The following is an 18,383-nucleotide window of genomic DNA, read 5'->3' as shown; positions in this document are numbered from 1 at the left end:
GGAACAAAACAAAACAAAAACTACAAAATAAAAGTCAACCACCAACAAAAAATCTGGGCAGTAAATTAAAAAAAAAAAAAAAAAAAAAGTGCATTGCTTCAAGTATGTAAACAAAAGGATTTCTTTAAAGGGAGACTCGGTCCGTGGGTGTCGTGAGCTCGTCCAGTGCAGTGACTCCTGAGGTTTGGCACACATGTATGAACTCACACACACACACAGACACACACACACACACGGACGGACGGACGGACAGTACGACATGCACACACTCCTCCAGAGGGTCATGACGATGAAGGGGGAGTTCCTTCTTTTTCCACTTGTTCTTTTTTTGTTTGTTTTCTCGAAGGGGACGTCCGCTGCTCCTCGTTTGCAGTCACTGTTGAGGAAGGAGGCTCTATGACCTGCAAAGACACACCCCTCCGTCAGCGAGGTCACATGGAGGTGTTGCAGTGGCTGCTGGGAAAACAGGATGCGGCGAGGAGGAGGATAGATGGATGGATGGATGGATGGACGGATGGATGAAGAGGCAAGTGTCGGAGACAAATGCAGCACAACACAAGAAAGAATAGAAAAATAGATGAAAAATTAAGTATGTGAGGCAATGAAAGGCGTCCACGCAGACACACACACAGACACACACACACACACACACACACACACGAGCTGTGAGAGGTGACGGATGCTAAAACGATGCGCCGGTCTGAAGACAGTGATCCTGATTGTGTCTGAATGAGGATCAGAGCTTCATGGGATAAAATTAAAGAATAAAAATCTATGGTTTTTGGAAAGAGAAAAAGGGGCAAAGAAGGTTGATTAGTAAAACTACATCTTAAATGTTTTTACTCTAAATCAGACTTTATGTATTTGAAGAACTTGAAAGCACACTTTGATGAATACATTTGTACGCGTTGTGTCCTGCAAAGTCAATCTGTGGTTGAAGTCCAAAAAATACGTCCTATGACAGGGGTGTCCAGTCCTGGTCCTGGAGGGCCACAGTCCTGCATGTTTTAGATGTTTCCAACACGCCTGATTCAAATGATCAGGATCGTCATCAGGCTTCTGCAGGACTGTGGCCCTCCAGGACCAGGATTGGACGCCCCTGTCCTATGATTATCACCCCAAATGCTTTTGCTGGATCCTGATGGAAAACATCAACAGGTTTAGCAAAGACGTGAAGGATATTCATACGGACAGAGATAAAGACGAACGCAGCGCTGGAAGAATCCGACTGCACTGACACTGAGCGACAGTGGAAGCTGCTGATGTGCAGTCGTCCTCAGATTTATTCGTCCCCTTCGATTAAAGAAAAGGAAAAATTCACACTCAAGTAACTAGAAACTGAAAAAAGTAATAATAAATAAAAAATTTGCTAAATTAGAATTTAGTGAAATATGACATTGCTTTTGAACTGTGGTTAAAAAGAATAATTTAAAAAAACAAAACTGTCCCAAACAAATTAGAGCATGTTACTTTTTAAAAAATGTATTATTACTTTTGTCAATTTCAACTTATTTCAGCTGTTTGTTTTTTCTTCTTTAATGGGAGGGTGTGAACACATCTGAGGACGACTGCAGGTCTGCTGTGGACGGTGCGGAGCTTTGAATGCTGCAGGAATTATGGGACAGAATTATGTTGAATTTTTAAGTGAAGGAGCAGCGTTTCCTGTGTTTAAGGAAGAAATGCTGTTCGCTAACATTCGGAGGATTTGACTGGCTGCCAGATATTTTCAGGTCATTTCACTCAGTTGGAAGCAAATAATTCTATTTAACCGCGGCCTGAGTCTCCTGTCTGACTGCGTCTTTGGGAATCTGTTTTATACTTACTGCTCGTTTTCAACAATACGAGTGAAACTGTTTAGCAGTAAACCGTCGTTTTTTTTTTGTCATATGGCAGCAGCAGCAGCAGCAGCAGCAGCTTTCCATCGTCATGTCAGTGCGTAACTGGTGCTCTGTCCTGATCCTCTTGGCAGCCGTCTGTTAAAACGACTGATTGTTATGGAGCCTTGATTCTCATGTGGTCCTGATCGAATCATTTTCACAGCTGTTGGTGTCCAATGTGTGGTCAGATCGTCTTCTTCAGCTTATTTTTTAGACTTTTATTTTGGTAACAGCAACTAGAAAATGACAGGATCTGAAACTCTGTCTTGGAGGTGATACTGGCTCTGCTGGTCATGGATAATAATGAATAATAATTCTCCTCAGCTGTTTGATTTTGGATCCAAGTTTGTTTTTTTCTTGATGTCTAATAATGACATTGAGACAACACTCAGCCTTTAGAGGAACTCTGGTTTCTTTTGTTATTGTCTGACTATCTGTACCATCAAGCCTACACGATGTTCTATTTCTTTCATGGAAAATTAATCACATTTTCCTATAATAGTCACACTTGTTTGCTAACTCTGTAGAGTTGGTTTTACTTCCTGCTGCACAGGGACAGTGGATTAGCATCAACCGATCAGCTGCTTTAAAACGACGATAAAAAGATGAAGCTGCACGTCCACTGTCTATGAGCAGTGAGTATAAAACAGAGAAGGTCTGAACTGTTCCTGAAAGCTGTTAATTAATCCTAAACTTTATTGCATGATCAAGTGTTGGGTCCAACTATTTAAAGTCGCCTCACACTGACTTTTACATGGTGGCAGGATGGCTGCTGTCTTCATTTGGCTTCACATTAACAGTTCTTTATGTGGGAATGAGACGGACTACAAACAATGACAACGACAACCACTGAGGACTGTAATCTGACGCAGACATCTGAGACGCTGAATGGCTTCTGAGACAAACAGTGACAGGCAGAGAACAACACTAATGCTGCCATGAATGCGTCGCCGTCGGGTCACGGCTCGTCTCCGTACTCACTCTGATCCCGACGAGTCGCCGTCCACCGTCCCCGCCTTGATGCTCAGAGCGACGCCGTTCAGCTGGTCGGGCAGGCCGGGTTTAGCCAGGCCGGGTTTAGCCGGGCCGGCTCGGCCGTCGCTGGACGAGGATCCGTGCGGGGACGCTGCGCCCGGAGCGTTCTCACACAGTTCGTTGTGGATGCGGTTGAGGCCGTTCCTCTCTATGATGGGAGAAAGCTGCTTCTTCTTTAGGATCCCTGCACAAGACAAACGCACAGTTCAGTGACTCTATGCAACAGAAACAGTCTGGTTTGGTTTGTGGAAGAGGGTGAATTTATTTATCATCTTCTTGTGCAATATAAATAAGAGTTATGAATAAAAATCAGCTAAAGCAGGACGAACATCAGACGACTCATTTGCTCCAATCTATGCATGAGTTCGAGCCGGTTATGTGTTCATCCATGGTTATATGTTTTCATGTTAGAACGTCTACGCTTTGCTGTTTTAGCCTCGTGTCCTCACTGCTCTGGTGTCACTGATTCATGACTTGTGAAGATGCTGATGAGCCTGTTCTAATCTGACACCCAGGTTTGGTTCTGATTGGGTCTCAACTGATTCCTGATTTGTCAGGCTCCCATCATGTGACAGTTTTCTGTGAGAAAACAGAAATGCCTCGGCGAGCAGAGGATAATTCACCGTGGATAATGAATGACAGGCGTTGCTGACCTCGTTGTCTACGCCGGCAGCGTTGTGTGACGTCTGTGGTCAACCAAACCAGCACCTGCATGCTCAGTGTGCACCAGTGATCACGTGATGTGTAACGTCAGCATGTGCAGAGATCACTTGGACAGAGATCCTTCTCATTTTAAAATGAAAACACATCAGGATGGACGTAGCTCGGGGTTTTCCATAAGCTTGTACTGACACTATGGAGCAGACACATTTTAAAAGTGGGCTGGAGCAGAAATGGTATCGGCGTTGTCTGTTTTATTTTTTCAATTAAACTCTCTGCCTAACTTCTGATTGGTAGGTTTCACAGCTGCTCCCAGCCTGGACATGATGCCTTCAGGTGTTTGCTTTGAGGTGCTCTTCACCTTTGTGTGGGTGGGCGCTGAAGTTCGGCAGACTGGGCAGCAGCAGCGTCGTGGCGTCCTGCGTCCGCTCGTCTGATATCGTCCGGGTGTCGCGGCCGAGGCTCGGCTCTGGATTGGCAAAAGTTTCCATCTTCAGTCTGTCTCCACCCGCGAGCTCGTTGTCGCTCACCGCTGCTTTGTAATCTCCAGGCCAGTACATCTTAGTCAAACTGTTGTCTGGAAAACAAAGACAGAGAAGAGAGTGAAGTCGAGCAAAACCACACGAGACTCAGTTTAATCCTCTGAACAAACAAACAAAACAAACAAAAAGCCCAACACCACAATGACACTTTTAAGAGCCAGAAACTATAAAATCTGAAACATTTGTCAGAAAAAAAACAAACTGAAGTTTAAAATCATGATATTTCAGTATCCATTATCTCCATCCATCATCTATACATCGCTTAATCCTCACCAGGGTCATGGGGGGCTGGAGCCTATCCCAGCTGACTCAGGGTGAAGGCAGGTTCACCTGGACAGGTAACCAGTCTATCACAGGGCTACACTTAGAGACAGACAACCAAGCACACTCACATTCACACCTACGGACAATTTACAATCACCAATTAACCTCAGCATGTTTCTGGACTGTGGGAGGAAGCCGGAGAACCCGGAGAGAACCCACGCTGCACGGGGAGAACATGGAGACTCCACGGGTGTCCTCACCGGGACGCGAACCGGCGACCTTCTTGCTGTGAGGCGACGGTGCTAACCACCGATCCACCTTGCAGCCCTCATTAAATCTATTTTATTGTTGCATTCAACACTAATTCCAAACCGATGCAACCGTGAAACCACGACTGACTCAGCAGTTTTATGAAGGATTAACATAAAAATATGGTTGAAAATTGATTTAATCTCCAAATGTATGTTTGTTAATATGTGTCGTTGTATCAGTGACCAACTCCCCTGTTAGCTTATTAATCCTGCTTCATACATGTGTGTTGTGCCTCTTACATGTTAGCATTACAAATGAGGAACCAATTATCCCAAAAAATAAATATCCCGCAATGTTTATAAAAACCCAGAACACTCAGTGCTGTTTTGTCAGTATTTACAAGTTTTTCTAACCATCTGGATGAAAAAATAATTATTCCTTGTTCAGAACAAAATCCTGGAATCAGCGGTATTTCCTGTGCACGTGATTTTAATATTAATTGTGAAAGCATATTTATTTTCTGGCTTCCTGGGTAAGAAATTTGGAAAACAAGGTTAACATTTTTTTTTTTTTTGACACTGAGACAACAGAGTCTTTGAGGTCTTTGTAAATGTCTTCAGACCACATGTCGGTGCTGTGAACCATCAATCCTGTTTTTATATCCTGATGTCATGATCACAAAGCTGCTTTTCAGTCTGGACAGCATGCTGCCCTCCAACATTACAGGGATTGATGAGTTTATATTTTGCAGAAATCGTGATAATAAAACACGAGCAGGTTCAGACGAGGACCTGTACCATGTGGTTGGGGTCTCTTGGCTCCATTGGACGCCAGGTTTTCCCAGCATTCCTCTGGCGGGAGGGGACCCTCCTCGTCCTCGCTGTCAGACGAGTGCGTGGAGGCGTAGGAGCCGCTCTGGTCGTCCTCGATGGACAAGTCGCTGTCCGAGTCGCTGTCGTGGTCTGCACACAGAGAGAGAGGACAGGTGAGGAGTGACTCCGGTGACGGGATCAGTGCAGGTGAATCACAGGTAACAAACTACAGCGCTACCATCCAAGTGCTCCTTAGTTTCATGGAAGAGCGACGCGTGGTCGTTCAGAGCGATGTGCGCCTGGCTGGTGCTCAAGCCGTCGTCCCTGAAAAGACATGAAGAAACCGTTTAAAGCTGCTCCGGTGCCTCAAGTCAGGTGTGCAGCACATTCATCTTGATTTATTGAGGATTTCCTCACCGGAGGACAAACGGCACGTAGCTCTGCTGGCTCTTGCCGCTCTGCATGGTGCCGTTCAGGGACACGCTGGAGTCTCCGAAGGGAAGGTGGTACAACCTGCCGTCCATGTAGTTTGTGTTGCATTTGTAGCCCTACAGGAAACACAGAGACCAGAAAAACAGGATCAATAATGTGTTTGTTGATTATTCTGACTTTCCAACCCAGACGGTGGCTTTGATCCTACAGAGGAAATGTTTAGATGAATGTTTAACTTTGGGAAACCATCTGTAGTAATTTATGTTTTTTAAATTTGTCATCAGTTTGAAACACGACCTGATTGGACAGAAGTCAGAGCTGCAGAGTTTCCTTTAATCTTCAGAAAAATGATCAGGAACGCACAATCTATAGTTTAGTTTGAGCTTCAATTCTGCTTTTTGCAATGTTGGATGTAATTTATTCTTTTCCTAGATTTAAAAAATGGCACCACTTTAAATGAGCTGAAACCACAAAGAACTTTAAATATTTAAATATTTCATTACTGTACATTACAATGCTGTATCGCTGCTTCGTAATAAACATTCAATAGTGGTTATATTTAACAATAAGGAGTTAAGTAGCTTATAAAATTTAAATCACAGTGACTGTTTGTTGTTTCACTGATTCCTACCAAAAATGTAAAAATGAGACTCAAACCTACACTTTCATTTTCATAAACAGGTGGGCATCGTCGCTTTTGGCAGACGACACACAAACAGGAGTAAAAGTGCGTTTGTCAGATGTGATTTAAATCTGCTGCTCTGCCTGGAGGATGTACGGCAGCAGGAAGGTGTTAATTCTGAATTTTATGGACGTTGGAAGTGCGACTCGATGGCACAGATAACCAACAGTGTTCAGCTCAACTTGTTTTGTACAGCTGACACAGTTTTAAAAAGATCAGTCTGTATTTAGATGCTGTATTAATAACATAATAATCATAATAACTGACTGGTCTGAGATCAGTACAGATCCCTCAATACGATGACACCGTTACTCTGCATCGTTCGCCACTCACAGCAGCCTTGGACTTGATCATGTGATCCGGGCGCTTGCGGCTGCAGCAGTACTTCATAGCGTTCCTCGCTTCCTTATTGAAGACGATGCGGAAGAAGAAAACAAAGGGACCCTGAAGTGGTGAGAGACAAAAGAGAAGAAGGTCAGTACGAAGACAGAGAACAGCCTTTCCATCTGTTCCAGGGTCAGCTGGAGGCCTCACCTGCACACAGTTGAACCCAGCGAACAGGTAGTGGAAGATGATCATGTCGCTGTTGACGGAGAGGAGCGCCAGGAAACACGTGACGGAGACCAGGAAGAGGACGCAGCTCGCAGTCTTCAGGCCCGAGCTGCAGAAAACAGGTCACATGAGGACAGGGGCATGGAGAAGTTAGTGAGGAGCTGTCGGGAGGATTTCTGTGCATTCAGTGACGTGAAGACATGAAGGAGCTCAGCGGAGACGGACCGAGAGCTGTGATGGAGATCCTGAGGATGCAGAAGTGTGTCGGAGCACGAAAAGACAACAACAAGTATGTTTCTATCTGCAGAAGACGATGAGCTGCAGGGAAAGTGACACCATCATCTAAATGTGAAACAGCTCTGCCTTTGTGCAGCCGAACAGCGTCCAACACAGCACACACAAAGTCAAGTGGGTTCGTCGACTCGTGCTCTTATGTTCGTCGCGTGAAGGCCACAAATTCAAAATATGGTGAGAAACAATATAAACTACAGTCATGTATAATTAATTTTAAGTCTCTTTACTCATCAGTGTAAATCATCATCTCGTGTTGGATGATCAGATTTGACCACACGAAGGAAAAACACTGGCATATTTTAATTTATAAATGTATTTTAGGCCTGCTTCCTCATTATTTACAGGTTTTTATTTGTACAAAAGCTCCAAGTGGTTCCAGTCTGCGGTCCCAGGATCTGTTCCTACGGCTGGAACTGAACGGGGAAAGAAAGCTTTTACGTTTTCGGCTCCCTCTACCTGGAACACTTTGCAAAAAGACCTGAAACTTCAAGAGCTGGTCTCTTTAAATACTTTTAAAGTGTTTATAAATGACTTGGAGGCAGAAACATCAGTCTGTAGATGTTTCAACAGATGATTATTTGATGTTTCTGATCTCTACTGATATGTTGATTTCTTATCTTCAACATGTAATCACCGTGTGTCATGAGTATGATGTTCATGTTGATGCTGTTGTGACCTCGTCTGTCAGTCGTGCTGCTGCCTGTCTCGGCCAGGACGCTCTTGAAAAAGAGAATTTTCATCTGAACGAACCTTTTCCTGGTTAAATAAAGGTTAAATTTAAAAATAATAATAAGTAGTTTCCATTTCATCTCATGCTTTAACTCTTTCAGTCTTTACAATGTTCATGTTTACATTCTGTGTTGCCTCATGTCTACATAAAACCAGTTCTAATCCACTCTTTAAGCTTTTTGCTCCCAGCAACTACAAATAAAACAAAAAAACTGTGTAAAACTAACTTGAACTACAGCATGTGCACTAACTTTGCTGCACACACTCTATAAACGTTGAATACTTTAATCTAGTTAATGACCCGTTGCTGCAGGTCTCCCCTCATTCTTCTCCCCTCTTTCCTGTCTATCTGTACGGCTCTAAAATAAGGCAAAAAGCCCCCAAATATATATATATATGTAGAAAAAAAAAATCTAGATGAGTTAATTGACGTGACAACGTGACACAAATTAAGCAAAAATGCGTCTCATAGCTGAACTAGCAGTCATGTACATTACTGGTTAGTTGTTTGGTCCATGAAATGTGAAAACACTCAGCTGTGCACAGCTCAGAGTGACTTGTTTTGTCCGTCTAAAAGCCCAAAGGCTCATCGGTTTACATTTATACGTGACAAAGGGAAGCAGCAGATCCACGCATTAGAGAGCCAAAGAAATGTGCGACACTGTTGAGCAGCAAATGTCTGTTTTTCATCTAATGATATTATAAAACTCAGGAAGATGACCTATGTTGTGAATTAGTGCTGTATGAATAAGACGACTGTGTGGTCGTCCTGAACAGCGACAGTAATGTTGGCTGAGTTCAGCCGATCAGAGTCGACTGATCGTTCAAACTAAACATACGTGAAAGCCAGGATTGTGCCGACTTTTTCTGCAGACGAATTTGTGCATCTTAGAGCATCAACAGTTATTGTAGAAACTCTTATTTCAGTTTCATTTTCTAACGTGTGTTGCAAACAGGTGTAGATCCAAACACAACTCCAACCATGTGGAGCAATGACAGGTGTGCTGCAGCTCTGAACGTGTTGCTTCTGCACAGTCGAACCAAACCCGGCCCAGATTAGACGACCGTTTGCTGTTGGCGTGGCGCTGGGTGGAAATCTGTTTGAACGGGAGGTGGCCAGAGCAAATAAAACGTGAGCTCTCTGGCTCTACCGGTTCTCAGGGCAGAATCAGGAAGAAACGTGTCGACGTGTTTCGGTCCAGCTGCTTCACGTGTTTGTTCACAGGTTGTTTTTTTTGGTTTAAAAGGAAGACGCAGGTGTGATGTGAATGGTTTCTGCTGCCTGTGAACGACTCAGAACACGGTGAGGAAAGCATCCAGGTACACAAACCGCCTCCTACACATTTAAAACAAGTCTGTCTCCGCTGGTTGTCTCAAACTCTGACCTGCTGCTTTCTCTGCAGCTTCAGCGCCACCCAGCATAGACGCAGCTAGTTTTAGCTCCCATGAAAGAAAATATTTGATCTGAGGTGACAAACGCTGATGGGAATTCCACCTCTGACGTTCTTTAAACCAGTTCGACTGGTTTGTCGGCTGCTTCCGTTTGGGGGATTTCTATAGAGTTTTCTGCAAAAGTCTGACTAAGTTTCAGTTTGAACACTCGTTTACAATAACAGCAGATTCTTGGTGACATCATTCTACTTTATGAAATGAACTTCCTGCACAGAGGCGGCGTGTAAACGGTGAACCGAGGCGTGGGGACACTCACACACGGGGCTCTTTCTTCTCGATGCCGTGGTGCCTCAGTGAGCAGGACGCTCTGGACGACAGGATGTACAGAAAGATGTTCATCTGTGGACACAAACATGGACCGCGTCACCACTCACAGCAACACCAAGCATTAAATTATTGTTACTGTCACATGCTGACGGCAACTCGGCCGAACAGTGACGAGTGTGTTCGCTGCAACAGCATTCCTCGTGGCAACACCATGACTCAGCACGTTGGAGCGTCATATGGACGGCTGCACCGAGGAGGGCTGGATGTTAAGTAGTGTGAAAACAAGCGAGCACAGCGCTGAAGAGACAGCTTCATCTGGGTGCTTTTTGTTTTGTAGCAGCACATTTAAAGCGTTAGAACCCAACAGATGCTGCTTTTATGTACGTAAACAATGACAAACTGGGAACTCACCGACACCGCCATGGCGATGGGTCCAGCGAAGCTCCAGATCAGAGTGTCGTACATGGACAGCCAGCAGAAGTCCGGGTTCCCGTAGCCTTCAGGGTCGAGTCCAACCGCCAAACCTGGAGACAAACACAGAAAACAGACAGTAGCACCAGACTTGTTTTCCCGTTGGTGACGAGTTTTCATCTTGACTCACGTTTAACTTACACAGAAACTATTTTATATCCAGAAGAAGCAGGAAGATGGTGTAAAACAGAATATAAAATAACATAAATTGTTTTCAGTTTTTGCCACTATTAGACCAAAAGGCAGCTAAAAATGGAGGATAGTTTTGGCATCACTGGGCAAGAAAATGTTTTCAGAGCAGCTCAGGTTGGCAGATTAATGGGTCGAAAAGAGATCTTTCACCCAAGAGGAAGAAGTTTGAGTCCTGCGTGAAGCTGAGAATGAATCTCGACTGTTTGGAGCTCATGTGCTTGTCTGGTCTGAGGGCTTCAGGACTGCCTACTGCAGCTTTAACCGACTTTATTAAAGAGCTGATGAATCAGACGAAGAATTTTTGATAACGATCGATTTGTACAGACGAAATTCAACCAGATGAAACCAGCTTGTCAATAAAAAAGCATTCGCAAACGTAAACAAATGTAAATAAAACGTCATCAGATTTGGGAGGCAGAGACAGTAAGAGAACTTTAAATAATAAATAAACCAGAAAAGACACCCACTCATCGGAAATAACAGACAAAACAAAGCAGAGAAGTGAATATGAATGTGTCCTAATGCAGCTCAGTATAAATCCACCCACTGATATTATCTATTAACCTTAAATTTAACGGTTAATAGGAAATGTTCCTGCTGCTTTACGTCTTTGCGACTCTGTTTGCAATCTGTCTGATTTTCTGCTGAAAGATTCACATGATCTTTCCTGCAAAGGTCTTTATAAAGATCTATAAGATGTTATCAGACACAAACTGGATGAAGCAGCTTTCTGGGCTTTTCCCTGCACAGCAGATCTATTGTTGTGTTTGTAAGTGATGCTATGAGGGTTCGGACCTGTGATGAAGGCGGGAACTCCCCAACCAATCAGGTAGTAGAACCTCATGGGCCCGTAGTTGATGTCTCGGACTTCGCTGATCATGCGGTAGACGTGCAGCCCCTCCAGGAAGAGCCAGGAGAACGTGCAGAGGTAGAAGAAGTGCAGCAGGATGGCGATGACTGTGCACAGGAACTGAGTGAAAGAGGAGTGATTAGAACTCTCAGAGATGGAAGGATTTCATGAGCAGAGGGAGGAAGAGCGAGCTGATTACCGGGTTGTCGGCCTGGTTGATGCCCAGAATGAAGATGAGCTCGGAGAGGAAGAGAGCGGTTGCTCCGTTGTTGATTATGCTGGTCTTGTTGCACTGCATGGCTCTCAGGCAGACGAGGAAGATGGTGGTGAGGAAGAGGAAGCCCAGCGTCACACCAGCCGTGCTCCAGGTCAGGATTTTAATTGGCAGGATCTCACCGTTCTGACACACAGGTCACAGTTAGGAGGAGAAGAGTCGCAGTGAGTAGAGAGCAGAGAGATGAACTCTGTCGTGTCTGTAGAGTTTTACCGTCCCTCACCTCTCTCCTGGAGATGTCCATGAGCACAGCAAAGCTGGTCATGTGGTAACACTGGCAGCTGATGTGGGTGCTGTTCCTGAAAACCACCTCGCAGCCTTTCGCTGACCAGCCGCCGTTACCGGCACTGACAGAAACACAAAGACCACAACACACCATCATCATCTAGCTTCTGCTTTCACAACCTCTCTCTGTGTCTGTGTGTCTGACTCTTACAGGATGCTGTGGTTCCAGAAGACACAGATGGGTTTGGAGCGCTCCTCGGTGGTGACCAGGCGGAACTGCACGGTGATGGGTTTGTCCAGCGCGTGCTGCAGCAGCTCGTCGTTGTCGTGCACCGTGATGCTGACCACCGGCGTGTTGATGACCGGACGCTTTGGGACGCTGAGGACAGTAAAAACAAAATGACTTTTCTGTTCTGTCACCATATCTGTCAGTACCTTCCAGCTCGCCCACTGTCTGTCGCATCTTCAGGCACATTTGCTCCTGAAAATTATTTTAAAAAAAGGGGAAAAAGCCTGAAGTTCAGTTTCCTAAAACACCAAAGAACTGAAGTTTTCCACACTAGTACTAGTTTAGCTGGACTACATCTGCAAAAAAAAAAAAAAAGTGAAAGTAAACATTCACTGATTTATAGACGATAAATAAAAGTTCCTTCATGTGGACTTTGTGGAGGGTTGTAAAGGTAATTCTATGCATCATATTAACACTAAACCTCAAAATCCACCAGCAGCTTTGAAAAGCATGCGTCTTTTTTCTTTCTTTTTTTAAATTGGGCCATTTTTCGTTTTTTTTTTGGGCCCGGAACTTTTTTAATCGGAAGGATTCTTCAATTTTGTTTTTTCGGGGCTTTTGCTCTTTTTGTGTGTTTTTTTTTTTTTCTAAAAATAATAAATAATCAACCTCTTCTCCTCCTATTTTGTTTCTTTATTTATTTTACATGTGTATATATACTTAAAGTCTATATACTTCTTTAACACTTGTTTTTATTTTACTTTCCCTGCACATTGTACCGTGTATAAATGTGTATGTGACAAATGCAGCTTGTCTTGAATCTCTTGTCTTCAAATCCTGTCATTTATTTAAAATATCTCAACGCCTTGATTAGAAAAATAGAATCGTTTGCAGCTGATCCTGTAAAACCCAACACATTCGGTGCTCCAGGGTCAAACTGCTGCACAGCATTCTCCTCCAGCCCTGTTCGCTCCTTATTTCTACACCATCAACTCTTCAGGAAATAGAAAATAAACAAATAGGAAGCGCAGCCTCAGCAGCCGTCCTCACCGCAGGCTCCTCTTGTCGGGGTCGTAGCTCTCCGGCAGCAGCGAGGCCAGGCTGTGGAAGATGATGACGCTGGCGATGGCGTCCTGCTGGCTGTCGTCGGGGTGGCGCCTCTTCCTGTTGGCCGAGCGGTTCCTCATCGACGACTCCGGGAAGACGTCCAGGTGTCTGTGGCCCTTGGTGTCCACGGGCGGCTGAAAGACCGAGTCGGGCAGAGTGACGGCCGTCTCCAGGTCCGCGGGTCGAGGCCCCCTCAGGGACTGGTACCGCGGCAGTTTGGCTCCGGCGAAGTTCATCTTCTTCAGCCGGTCCACAGAGATGACTGTAGACATGAATACGCCGGCAGAGTTAGAGAGGAAGGCTGCAAAATCAGTGTTAAAGTAGCTGCTCATTGGAAGGACGTTCCTGCTGCTACAAAACTATCTGGTTCCTGTTTTTACTTTTAAAGTCCTGAGTTCTAGTTTCTGTAATGTGAGGAATGAGTTCTTGTTTTTCGATCATAAACGTAATATCTGGTATTAAAGGAAAATCCGGTCAGAAGTTCCTCATAATTTTCTGCCATTTTACAAACCCAGGGATCGATTCAGGAAATAATAAGCAGATTAATCAACAATAACATGAATCCTCTGCTGAAGCCCTGGACTGGCCTCTGGGGACGAACAGACGAGCAAATAAGCTCCAAGGATTTTTCTCCATTGATTGAAGAGTCAGACAAAGCCCGAATAACTCAAATGAATTATGGACATTTTGCACGTCTGAGTGTAAAAACTATAATCAGGTGGATTATTATAAAGTTTGTTCTCATTTTAAAAACTTAATTAAAGACACAAACCACCTGACAAGAATTTAATATTTCAGCTGTTTTTGTTCTGTTCATGTTGTTTTTGTACTTTTTTTTAAACTCAGTTTTGTTTTATTTGCTGATTTACTGTCAAATGTTCATGATAGTCGTTATATGTCTGGAATAATAATCGCTGATAATTTCAAGCTGCACTTCCAACAATACAGCTCTGATAAACCAACACAGTCACACCTGATAAAAACACATGTAAAGAACCAGAGCCGGTGTGAAGCCGGCTGTGAGACGCTCACCTATGTTGGGCGTGACGATGGTGAAGGGGCTGAGGTACGTCTTCCTCATGTTCTGCGCCAGTGTGTTGGCGTAGTCCTCGTAGTGGCGCAGCAGCGCCGCCGTGCCGCCCTCCGAGTGCTGGATCAGCTCCCAGTGCGGCCGGGTGTCCGCAGACAGGATGGCGCTGCCCACACGGACCAGATTCTGTCAGAACACAGCGAGAGTTCAGTGTGACAGGATGTCACAGCAGGGAGTGAAATGAAGTGTGATGTCGTCCCTGCAGATCCAGCATGAGAGGCTGTGATGTCCGACCGGGCGGCACCAGCCTCCTGCTCATGAGCCACTTTCTGTTTATTGCTGCAGAGCTGCATTGTTCCTGTGCTGTGAGTTCTACGGTCTGAGTGAGTGTCGTGTACCTCCGTGAAGTGAACGTCCTGCGTCGCTGTGAGGTTGAAGCCCTGCTGGCTGCTCTCGTGCTGCAGCAGACTCTGCGTGAGCCGATAGGCCACCTTCACGTCGCTGCCGTAGTAGTTCTCTGTGTGCAGGGTGGCGTTGGCCAACATGGCCGCCGTCTGCTGGACGTGTCCGAAGTCGAGGAGCGACGCGTTGCGGGAAAATTTGTCAGACTGAAAATTCATCACAAACATTTAGTAACATGTGGTGGAAAATCTCTGCAACCACTTGATGAGCTGCCACAGTTTTCCTGCAGACATTCACCCTATTCAGGACTTTCATGTTGCCAGACGTAGAAGGTGTTTCAGGATCCACTAAACTCCAAGAAAGAATACGTGCAAAATATATTGTTGGTATTCATTATAGACTTTTATACTATGCTAAATATATTTTCTGATAAGTTGACATATTTTTGGATCCAAATGCACGACAGAAGTCCCTGTTTTAATATGAAAAAAGTCCTGAATAGGGTCAAACAGTGAATGAATGAATCACACTTTCCTTTAGAGCACCTTTACACAGAAAGACAGAATAAGTACGATTCCTCTCCAGAGGAACTGGTCTGATTCATCCTGTAGCTCCACCATGAGGTGACATTTTGGAGACGTAATGACACGTTAGAGGGATCGGCAAATGTTTGGTATCCCTGGAGGATATCTGTACCAAAGCTATGAGATGGAAAGCTGCTCTGTTTTCTATTCATGGTCCCTGAGGATGAACTGTCTGACTTTGGCTTATGACCAAATACCTGCAGAACCCCTGACCTTCCCATCAGCCTCTTTGCATTTAATGGATAACAGCATGTTGGTTGTTATGCTGATGTTAATATTTAGCTCAGAGTGCAGCTCTTCACGAGCAGGCAGAAGGTTCTTAGCGAGTTTTAATTCATTTTATTTCTCCTTGTGACTGAGGATGGTGTTAATCGCGAGTTAATTTTAAAACTGACAGAGAGAACAGCTACACACCAGAGCTTTGAGCCTGCTGAAGGTGACGGAGGTGCAGTTGAAGAGATTGGGAGGCAGCCAGCCCTTGTGCTCGTCACAGTGTCGGATGGCTGTGCCTGGGAAGGAGGAGAGAGGAAGACGTGAGGAACATTCTGCAGCCCAGAGAGGGCTTGGGGCAAGTCTCATATATATTGCCATTATTATGTGGTAATTTGATGAGCTGCCAAAAAGCCATCATACCGAGAGTTCCCTTGGGACAGGGAACGGCTGCAGGGAGACCAAACTTAGTCCTGGGCCACCATATTCCAGCCTCGATGGCCTGAGGGCAGCTGTCATAGATAACTGAGCGAGATGGAGCAGGAAGGAGAGGATGAGGATAAAAATGGAACAGCGTTTTAATATGTTTGTATCTATAATGAAACAAGGGTTTAAAATGAGCCACTTCAGTCAGACGTCAGTGATGCTCAGACCTTCACAGCCGTTAGCGGAGACCTCAGCGAACGGGTTGTCACAGCGGTCGCACTGCCGCCCGATGACGCCCGGTTTGCACTGACACTGGCCGCTCTCCCGGTCGCAGGCTCTGGAGAAGGATCCGACCGGGTAGCAGTCGCACAGCAGGCAGGTGTCGCTGCCTTCAGGACGGTAGTGGTTGTCCTGGAAACGTGACGGGAGAGACAATCTGCTGATGAATAATTCTTTAACATCCATTTTTCACGACCAGCCTCCTTCATTTTTGCACATCTGCACAGATTTCCACCTGAGAGCCACGACGCCACAAACATCTGGCGGCCGACCGACAGGTTTCTCAATTATGTTCCGCCGCCTTCGGTGCGTTTTCCAGCCACGGCGGCTGAACGTCCCGACGCTGCACTAAATCGATTTCTGAGCGTGTTGCTTTATTGTCACCCAGTAAAATGCAACTCAGAGCAAATACAGGCGCTGCTGACAGCTGTGAAAATTAATACACTGTGAGCAGTGGAAGCGTTTTAAACACTATTAATGGAAGTTATTTGTTGGACTTCTTAAAATCTAATAATCCTGCTTCATGTGCTGCAGACCTGTGACAAGTCCACAGAAATCTGGACATCGATTCAAAAGTATGTTGAGATAACTGATGATCAGCTGTTAACCGTCTTTATCTGAGCCAGAAGACAAACTGTCAGTTTTTAGTTTTTTTTACATTTTTATTTCCTGTTGTTCTACAGATTTTCAATGTTTTGATAAAGATAATAATTTATAAAAATCTAAAATTTTCTTTTTATGACAATACAACATAGCATTTTACTGCAGCGAAAACTGCTCTTTTTACATATATTTAAAAGAAATATATCTGTATATTAAGAACTGACAAATGCTGAACAATTTTAAGACTTTTTTTTGCAGATTTTTCCTGTTTTGGTAAATTGTCTCATAAAATCACAGAAAAAAGTATTAATTCACATGTTGATTGTAAAAAAAAAAACAAAAACAGGTAGAAACTATAAATAATGTCCTCTTAAAAATATTTAAATAAGAAAATTCATGTCCTTACATTTGACTGTGAAATTACACCATTTTTACTGCATTTAAATCATCGAAAATATGTTGCTTTACAGATTTTTGTCTTTATTTTAAAGAAAAAAATATGTTTCTTGATAAATTAAAAAAATTTAATGTAACAACAAATCTGTAAAAAAAAAAGAAAAGAATCTTATATTTATATATAAAATAAAAAATAATGAAATACCAAAATGTTCAAGAGCCATAAAAACAGTGACAGTAACATCAAAACAACATTTTTGTTGTTGTTGATTTAAATACAGTAAAAACGTTCGTGTGAAATGTTGCAAATGAACAAATTACAATTTATTTATTTCCATAAATTATTTTTGATGTGGTCATTATTTACAGATATGTCCTGTTTGTTATAGTAATTGTGTGAATTAATACCTCTTTATTGTGATTTTACTAGTTATTATCTGTGACTTAACAAACTGTGTTTTTGGTTAAAATAATTAAATAAATGGTTGAAGTGTAGTTCCTCTTGAAAGCACAACATTCCTGTTATTTTTTTGGTGAAATGGGTCATTTACACTAAATAAAATGCTGCTGATAAAGAAGTGGAAGTCTGAGTGACCACCACAGCAGCTCCAGGTTATTTTTTCTTTATTGATAGACGAGACAAACTTCTAGTTGGGAACCTTTCTTAATGATTTTAAAGGTCACTGCTCGGCCTGTTTGGAGGTTTTCCTTCACACTGATGCCCAGCGTGTGACAGAACAATGACTCAGAGCTGCAGACTCACCTTACAGCGACACTCTCCGCTCGTCTTGTTGCAGTCGGAGTCAAAACCTTTGTCCGTCTGACAGTTACAAGGACCGCAGGTCTTGTGGCCCCACCACCCTCTGGGACACGGCAGGTCGGTCCTGCAGACGTTACACATGTAATCAGTTTATGTGCACAGTAACATGCAGTAAACGCCACACGCTGGTTTAAATGTGGATGACGGTACTTTTTCTCGCAGTAGTGGCCGAAGTAGTTGCTGGGACAGTCGCAGGTGTAACCGCGAGAGGAGCCCGGCTTCCTGGTGCACGTCGACTCGTGTTCGCAGGGGTTTAGTGAGCAAACATCAGTGCAGTTGGCGCCATAGTAACCTGTAAACAAATAAAGCAGGTAAAAAAATGAGCTGCGGTGCTTTTAACAAAATCAGACATCGTGTCAGTGAACCGTGGTGAGCAGGAGAAATAAATATGTATGAAAATAATCATGACACAAAAAACAGCTATGTAAGTTTGAA

The 18,383-nt window shown here is 44.0% G+C and overlaps 1 protein-coding gene across 1 annotated transcript in view; it reads right to left on the bottom strand.

The window, feature by feature from the left end:
- Positions 1 to 744: 744 nt before the first annotated feature.
- The window catches only part of celsr2 (cadherin, EGF LAG seven-pass G-type receptor 2), a 78,567-nt gene continuing 60,928 nt past the window's right edge, over positions 745 to 18,383 (bottom strand). Inside the window, exons 13-34 of the mRNA XM_008282715.1 lie at positions 18,099 to 18,240; positions 17,892 to 18,012; positions 16,078 to 16,261; positions 15,848 to 15,949; positions 15,629 to 15,723; positions 14,627 to 14,836; positions 14,231 to 14,414; positions 13,142 to 13,460; positions 12,074 to 12,241; positions 11,861 to 11,984; positions 11,563 to 11,763; positions 11,309 to 11,483; positions 10,262 to 10,374; positions 9,840 to 9,922; positions 7,091 to 7,217; positions 6,890 to 7,000; positions 5,860 to 5,990; positions 5,681 to 5,766; positions 5,422 to 5,592; positions 3,934 to 4,149; positions 2,859 to 3,096; positions 745 to 772 (exon numbers count right to left, since the gene is read on the bottom strand). Coding sequence (XP_008280937.1) covers positions 745 to 772; positions 2,859 to 3,096; positions 3,934 to 4,149; positions 5,422 to 5,592; positions 5,681 to 5,766; positions 5,860 to 5,990; positions 6,890 to 7,000; positions 7,091 to 7,217; positions 9,840 to 9,922; positions 10,262 to 10,374; positions 11,309 to 11,483; positions 11,563 to 11,763; positions 11,861 to 11,984; positions 12,074 to 12,241; positions 13,142 to 13,460; positions 14,231 to 14,414; positions 14,627 to 14,836; positions 15,629 to 15,723; positions 15,848 to 15,949; positions 16,078 to 16,261; positions 17,892 to 18,012; positions 18,099 to 18,240 — 3,329 coding nt within the window. The remainder of the gene's footprint in view (positions 773 to 2,858; positions 3,097 to 3,933; positions 4,150 to 5,421; positions 5,593 to 5,680; positions 5,767 to 5,859; positions 5,991 to 6,889; positions 7,001 to 7,090; positions 7,218 to 9,839; positions 9,923 to 10,261; positions 10,375 to 11,308; positions 11,484 to 11,562; positions 11,764 to 11,860; positions 11,985 to 12,073; positions 12,242 to 13,141; positions 13,461 to 14,230; positions 14,415 to 14,626; positions 14,837 to 15,628; positions 15,724 to 15,847; positions 15,950 to 16,077; positions 16,262 to 17,891; positions 18,013 to 18,098; positions 18,241 to 18,383) is intronic.

Source organism: Stegastes partitus, unplaced genomic scaffold, assembly GCF_000690725.1.
Source record: "Stegastes partitus isolate 25-593 unplaced genomic scaffold, Stegastes_partitus-1.0.2 Scaffold281, whole genome shotgun sequence".
NCBI classification, from domain to species: Eukaryota; Metazoa; Chordata; class Actinopteri; family Pomacentridae; genus Stegastes; species Stegastes partitus.
The sequence above is the reverse complement of the archived record's forward strand: the minus strand, read 5'-3'. Positions and strand labels throughout refer to the sequence as shown.